Raw genomic sequence first — 8,117 nt, forward strand, 5'->3', positions numbered from 1 at the left:
AAACAGGCACAAAAGAGGACGTAGATACTTTATTGAGGCATCTTGGAGTGTCGGAGGCTTCCAGGCGTCTGCATGTGTCCCATGCTTTCCACTCGCCGCTGATGGCTGGAGCTGTCCCGGAGATGGAAGCCATTATTTCGACAGTCAACCTGCAGCCAGCGTCTATCACAATTGCATCGACAGTACGTGGACGAGTACTGGAACCGTCAGAGACTCAGGATCCGCACTACTGGGGCGAACAGCTTACACTGCCCGTGAGGTTTAGAGAAGCCGTGGAGGCAGCTGTAAAGGCAGCTGACTCCGATCACATCGTGTTTTTGGAGGTCGGGCCACAGAGGACACTCGTTAATCTTGCAGGCCAGATTCTGGGGAGGAGCAAGCAAGAATGTGTGAAGTATTATGAGCTAGCAGGGCGCGACCGCACTTCGGAATCGAAAGATGAACTTGAAGCGTGGCTTGGAAAGATATCCGCAGCGGTATCAACTTGCCCTGTCTTCAGGTGGAACCACAAGTAAGCTTGTCCACCGTCCACTCCTGCACACTAAACACCGAACGTAGTACTTCTGCGTGCGCTCCTAATCCATGCATTTATACCATGTCATGCTGTGAGCGTACATTATCCGGTTTCGTACAGAAAGTTTCCTTTCCCGCTCGAAGCTGCACGCCGGCAAAGCGTCCAGGAAGCTAGCAATCAACCTGAACAGGGGGTGGGTCAAGCCGTTCAAGGCCCTCTATGGAAGATGAAATGGAAGGAGTTGACACCACCCGACTCGTCGCTTCAGTCTCTCTCCAGTTTTGCGCAGAACTGCCTGTTCTGTGGTGTTCCCAAGGAACATATGTCGGCCTTCCGCAGTCTTCTGAAGTCGTCAAACATGGGTGACGCTGGGGTTGTGGAATCCGGAGGCATACAACCAGAGACACCGCTTCCCTCTTTAGCTTCTGGGCGTATTGACTGTGTTATATTTGCCGGTGGCCTATGGATGTCCTCAACCCCGACAGTTTGCCTCGAAGAACTGCGGACTGTGCTCCTTTCTTACTCAAGATCAGCTCAAACCGACCAGGGATTCAGCCCAACCTTCTGTGTTATTGTAAGCTGCAGCAGTAGCGCCTTTGGTATCACAGCTCAGCACACTCATAGCAAACAGGGTGTTGACGCTGACATCAGACAGGCAGGGTTACTAGGCATGTGCCGTACAAGTCGTCTGGAAATTCAGAGGCTTTGTAAAAAGCCGTTTCCGATGATATACGTGAACGTTGAAGAATATTCACTTGGATGCCTCAGCAAGGCTTGGAGCTGGATTTCCACCCAACGTACTTTGTTGAACGACAAACTATTTTCGTTAGTGGAGGAGGACATCATCATTACGAACAATTGTCATTTGGCTCCGCGCCTACAGCAAGTTGCAACGCCTCAGTCAAGGACAAGAGTTGTCATTACATCTGCAAAGTCATATGTAGTCACTGGTGGTACTGGAGGACTTGGCGTGAGCGTTTCACAGTGGCTGTTAAATAGAGGGGCAGGATTTGTTGCTCTCTTGTCTAGGAGTGGCAAGCCAGCTACTGCATTGCAGCAAACGCCAGCATGGAAGACTGTTGAGGAGGGAATCAATGCCGGTCGAGCAGCAATCATGCTGTGCGACGTCAAGGATGCTCAACACCTCAGGCATACGCTCTCCAGAATCCACGAAAGCATTCCCATCGGAGGCATATTCCACTGTGCTGGATACGAGGGGCAGCCGAGTCTTCTTGATTCTAGCCTGAAAAGCATCGAATGCGTTTTTGAGCCGAAAGCATACGGAGCATGGAATCTGCATCTCGCATGCCAAGCATTAGATGTAGAACGTGGGCTGGGTATGTTCGTTCTCTTTTCATCAATCTCCGTATTACCTGGTAATGATGCTCTAGCCACGTATGCTGCAGCCAACGCATATATAGATTCGTTGGCATACTGGCGGAGGTCTCAAGGACTTCAAGCCCAAAGCATTCAGTGGGGACCCTGGAACGATGTAGGAATGGTCACACGTAACGAAAAGCTTGAACGGGTATTTAGGTCCCGTGGGATAAAGCCATTCACGCCTGAAGAAGGCATACAAATCATGGAGCTAGCCTTACAGACGGAGGAACCATGTGTATGCGCCTTGAATGTGAACTGGAAAAAGTATTTCCAGGCATTTGGCCATAATATTCCACGAGCACTAGCAGAAAGAGTTTCGGAAACTCAAACTTCATCAGAGAACTCTAGGGATAAAGGACGGTCGAAGGAGTTGATCGAAGCGGTAGTTCTTGAGGCTGCAAGATCGTTGGTTGACAAAGATGAGGTGATCAGTACAGGAACACGTTTGGATGAACTGGGTCTCGACTCTTTGGGCTCTGTTGAGCTTAGAAATCTTCTTCAGGAGCGTCTCGCTATGAGCTTGCCAGCTTCTTTGCTTCTCGAATATGCAACCCTAGGTGAAGTCATTGAGTACATCGCTGAAGACCTATGCGCTGAACCAGGTTTACGCTCCACATATCGAACACCAGGTCCGAGACTTCAGCCATCAAATCACTCTGGAGATGGATTTGCGGTGATCGGCATAGGGTGCCGACTACCAGGGAGAAGCAATTCACCTCAGGAATTTTGGAATATGCTACTGGCTGGTACCGACTGTGTTGAAGATATTCCCTGGCAGCGATTTAATATACAGCCCCTTTTTGATCCGGATCCAGATGAGAACAAATGCTATGTAAAGGAAGCAGCCTTACTAGATAACGCTCATCTATTTGACAATGAGTTCTTTCAAATGACTGAAAGCCAGGCTAGAAATATCGATCCTCAGCAGCGTGTCCTACTGGAAGTGGCCTACGAAACATTGGTCGATGCACAATACACACGAAACGATGTGAAAGGCCATGAAATAGGAGTCTTTTGTGCAACATACATGAATGATTATCAGCTTTCTAGTTTGACCAAGGGCGAAAATGGCATCCTTGCTATTGGAGAAGGGGTGGATGGCGGTGTGCCCCGCTTAGGTGAAGCATCCGGGTATCCTGAGCCCGGAAGCTTAATGTGTTTGATCCCTAACAGGATATCGTACTCTTTCGGGCTTATCGGACCCAGCATAGGCGTAGATGCAGCGTGTGCGTCAGGCCTAGTAGCCCTGGATACAGCAATTACGAAGTTGAGGCTAGCATCATGTTCAAAAGCCTTCGTTGGCGCAGTAAGCTTAATTCTTGTCCCGTGCTTCTTTTTGGGTGGCAGTAAAACGAGGCAGTTCTCAAAGGCTGGCAGGTGTCGCACATTTGACGCTGCAGCAGATGGCCTTGTACGTGGTGAAGGTGCTGCTGGAGTCTTGCTTGCACCGTTAGCCGCTGCACGGTCAGAGTCAAAATTCGTGCACGCAATTGTGCGCGGCACGGCAATTTCGCATTATGGCCAAGGAGCACGTTTGACAGCGCCAAACACCAGAGCTCTTGCTAGGGTCCTGAACATGGCTCTAGAAAGTGGTGGAGTTGACCAATCCATGGTCAGGTGCTATGAGGCACACGGTACAGCTACAGTTCTCGGCGATATTATAGAGATGAATGCAGTCAAGCATCTGTTTGAGAAGAGGCCAAAAGAAAGTCCATTAATCGTGGGCACTGCGCACAACAACATTGGGCATCTTGATTCGGCTGCAGCACTCGTTGCATTCGTGAAAACGGTCCTCTCTTTGAAGCACCGGTATGTTCCGCCGAATATCCAGTTTAACAAGATGCATCCAGACATTGACGCTTTTGACACAAGCAGAATAGTTTACACCCGGGAAGGTCAAGCTATTCGTACGACAGATAATGAAACAAGAATATTCGGTGCGAACCTTGCTTATGGTCTTGGTGGCACAGTAGTCGCCGCGATCACCGAAGAGGGTGACGACCCTGCAAAAGAGCCACAGGTGGGAGATTTATTGTGATTGCTTCATATGACAGTTGCGCATGTTGTGACCGTTCACATAGATGATGCGATGCATGATATGACCCATATCTGCTTTCAATTGGTTTTAAGCAGTACTGCGTAATAGCTTAAACACTGCAGTGTGTCTATGGTTGCAGGTAACGCGTCATGTATGGAATCACAACTCGTTCCCTCTAGATTCTCAGAAATTTGTCTTCTTATTGGGTTCCGCAGCACTGCTGGCCCAGGACAGGAAACAAACCCCTCGAGACGACGTGGCCTACTTGATCCGTTGCATATGCAACGACATGCTTAGCAAGGACAAATTGGAATCTTTGAACCCTTGTACACCTCCTGATTCAGTTTCCGAGATATTTTTAACGGGCGCTACAGGGCTCACTGGCAGCCGGATTCTGCTGAGTTTGCTAGAACGGAAAATCGATTGCGGCAGAAACGGTCAGAACGGGTTTCCTCGCATTTACTGTCTTGTCCAAGCTCGTGATCGCATGCACGCCATGTATAGAATTGTGGATGCTGTCGTAGGAAGAGGGAATCAGTGGAACCAACGCTTCTTTGAGCAAGTCATACCAGTTGTGGGGGATCTGAGGGCGCCAAGGATGGGCCTGTCTCAGGAGACATTTGACGCGTTGGCAAACAAGGTAGAGGCAGTTTACCATGCTGGAAGGGTTGTCGATTTTGCATTGCCTTACGAAGCACTGCGGAAAGCCAATGTCTTGTCGCTCCTTCCTCTTGTCGAGTTGTGCACGACAGGAAGGGCGAAACACCTTCATGTGCTGTCAGACTTTGCGGCATACATCCAGTACTTTGCAGCATTCTCTGGTGACCTTAGCCAGCCAATATTGGAAGAGCTAGGTGTTCCGCAGCCTTTGCTTGATAGAATGGAGAACCAGATGCCAGCGAGCATCATGGGCTACCCTTGGGCGAGGTGGGCTGTCGAAGAGGTACTTGCGAAATGCCAGAATTGGATCAATAACTGGAAAGCATCAGCAGCAGACGACTTCCACGGCATCAAAGACAAATTCAGCTTTACTGTGTATAGGCTTCCAAACTCAGCAGTCTACTTCAATAATGGCAGGGTCGAATTCCTGAACCCATTCTTTGCCATCTCAATGGCTGCGTTGCAACAGGGTGTCGTGCCTCCTGGAGTTTTACCGGTAGGTCCTCCCTTCCTAAGCACCCCTATAGATATTTCAGCAGATATCTTGGCCACAATTTCAAGGCTCCGTCATCGGCCAACTGTTATTCACATTGTTAACCCGGTTGGGGTCAGACGGGATGCGATTAACCAAACTTTGCTTACTCTTAAGATTCCATTCCGAGAGTCGTGCGAAGACGAGTTTCTTCGAGGAATCGAAAATAACCAAAATACTTCAGCTGCTTACACTTTACTTCCTGCAATGCGCGTAAGCATAAACACGAGAAGGTGGAACACGGTGAAGTGGACGCCACTTCGTTCATCAGAAGCACTGCAAAAGGGAGCCTAAGGAATCTTTAGGATGTATCATGGATGTGGTGTAGCGCAGGTATTGTTTGGCATGTGCTGCAGTTTTGGAGGCGTTACTGGTTCTCTAAAGACCTTGACAGGAAAGATGCCTTCCCAATATCTACCGCAAATGTAGAGGCCTGCCTGCCCAACGCTTTGAAGCAGTTTCCTCATCCCGGAGAAGTTTGGACGAGAAACCTAGCCTACTGGTAAGTTGAAGGCGTGGACGATAGTGGAAACCCCTGTGCACTATCTGTTGCAGGACCAAAGCCTGTTGTTCTATTTAGATAGGTATAGGAGACTTCAAACAATTGTTATCGCCCATAAGTTTCTCAGGAGTTCTGCGTGTAGCCAAGGCGAAGACTTCAGCAGATATTACACGGATGAAATGTATCTTTTAGATCACGTTTCTTTTCAGAGACGTCCAAATATTTAAGGGGGCTGTGCTGTGGCTTGATCTTCAGCTTGGCAAATTACCACCTCGTAAGGGATCCATTCGACACCATCATGCCTTTCGCTTTCCTGAAACGTGTTGGTGCGTCGCTTGTTGAAACAAAGGCGTTTAAACAGCTGTCAAGCGACACACAGAATATGCTACACGTGGCACTGCGTGGTGGAAAGAGTCAGGAGATTGAACAGGCGCTTCAGTGGCAGACCAAGAACTTCGTGAATAGCCACTTCTTCAGTTTTCTCTCTGCCCCGCAGTAGGTCTTCCTATTGCGCCTACGGGATTTTGTGTATGGTTCTCGTAATCAGTTCAAGCAACACTAGCTGCACCACTCTCCATATGATTCAAAACGTGCCTTTTTTTTTTGTTTCCTAAAGCGCTTATCCTTCGTATAACCTTGCCTTTCATTTGCATTGAATTCCCAAACACGCACGGTAGAACTAATGCACACATTACCATACGCCACGCAGACTGAAAATTCATAGCTTATTCGCTCCGGAGGGAACCATAGATACGAAATTTGTTCCACCTGCATAAGTCCTAGCAATCTCGCCAACGGCATGCCACTTGCTTGTATCATGTTTGTCGAGGCCATTTCTGTTTGTGATAAAGGAGCAGCACTTGCTTTTGTTTTGGTCAAGAAAGTTCCTTAACTGGATTGCACGTACATACTCCATTGTAGCAATGCGTTTTATTGGCTTCTTGCCTGTCCCTTGCGGGGAATTTTGATTGTATTTGTTTGTAAGTTAAATAGCTGATTCTAAGTGGGCAGTTTCTTCCAGGCACGCCTGAGGCAGCTTTGCCCATTGCCTGGACTGCCGTCTCCTGCAGAGCGACGATTTCACAGGATGGGCCCCAACACACTGCTTGGTTGTTAGACGTCACCCGGTGTAGTTGATTTTTCAACGGCAAGTTCAACATCTACTTCGAGATTATGAAGTCTCCTGTACCTCGAAACAAAGTTTAGAGATGCAACATGGGGGGCTTAATAGGTCTTCCAGCAGGGGGTGGCGTTCCGTTACATTCTCTAAGCTACGTACAAAACCTAGAAAATCTTGCTTCCACCACCCCCGCATCACCCAATGATCGAATGACAATTGAACAACACTGCCAGATTTTGGGTCCTTCGTGGCAGATGCATTTTTACCGTTCTCGTGTGAGCGATGTTGGTCAGCCTGTCTATAGTGATCGCGTCAACTCCTAGCCGGCCCTAGAAACAAGCTCTACCGAGAAGGCTTGTTTGTGCCGTGCGTGTAAACTGCGATTTTGGCACTCTCAGTGGCAGCAAGACGCGGTGCAGCTGATGGCAGGCTGCCTCCTCCCCTGCATTTCTAGGTGCTGCTTCTGAGCAGAGGACAACAGAAGTCCTGGGAAGGAGGTAATTCGGAAGATGCATTCTTACGAGTTGCACAGGAGCCCAAATTCTCATGATAAAAGCTCCTTAAAGACGGATTACCTCCACCGTTAGTATCCAGCCGTCCTGGGCAGAACTACCAGGCCACCAGGCTCCAGGGGAGGGGCTTTGGCAGGAAAAGGGTTGCAACGTACTTTGCTGAAACTGAAGGTGCAGGACAGTCTAACAAACAAGCTCAAGAAGCCTTGTTTGCTTCATGCACGGCCACTGTAGGCAGGAAACTTCTGCTAGCTTGCTGGCTGGCTACTTGCGTAGTGGCTGCGTAGTAAGGCCAATGTGCCAACTGCTAACGACTTGTGCCAATAGATACTGGGTCCCGAGCAACGTCTTCGCCTACATGGCAAGGTACCCCACACTAGGGGAATATAATGCATGCAGAAAGGTTATGGGGCTGGCTTTCTACAGAATGTATGTGTTCATGTATGGGGGGAATATGTTGCAAAAGTGTGTTTCCGGGCCTTGTCTCCGTGGTATCCTATGGCAGTGGATTTGCTTCCTTTGCCGCTGAGAATCTTCCTAAACACCTCCAAATAATTTTAATTGCCTTAAACAATTTACCCTGAGGTTTTTAACTGCTTCTTCCCGCCGGTTGCAGTAGCGCAGCTTAGGGCATCTTGGGGTAGAAGAATTCATGTTTAGCGGAGGTCATTGGAAAACGTAGCTCCATCAGCTGCTTAGGCGAAGGTAGCCCTATCTGTGGGTCTTTAAAGGAGTAAAAAAACAGCAAATCTAAGCAATAAATGCATTTATGCTCCTGTAGATTTGCAAGAAAAAAGAGGTGGGGGGGGGGAAGGGTGGTGTTCTGGTCGGCGGTGGGGGGGGCGGCAGGAGGGGACAG

At 48.8% G+C, this 8,117-nt stretch overlaps 1 protein-coding gene across 1 annotated transcript; it reads left to right on the top strand.

Moving 5' to 3' along the window:
* Positions 1 to 6,125, top strand: EMWEY_00053470 (hypothetical protein; the record flags this gene model as incomplete). Its single annotated transcript, XM_013480024.1, has 5 exons — positions 1 to 511; positions 635 to 3,914; positions 4,072 to 5,337; positions 5,481 to 5,626; positions 5,882 to 6,125. Coding segments are annotated over 5 exons (5,447 nt in total), but the record flags the coding sequence as incomplete, so codon positions are not given.
* Between the last annotated feature and the right edge of the window lie 1,992 nt (positions 6,126 to 8,117).

Source organism: Eimeria maxima, genomic scaffold (assembly GCF_000499605.1).
Source record: "Eimeria maxima Weybridge genomic scaffold, Emw_scaff1527, whole genome shotgun sequence".
NCBI lineage: Eukaryota > Apicomplexa > Conoidasida > Eucoccidiorida > Eimeriidae > Eimeria > Eimeria maxima.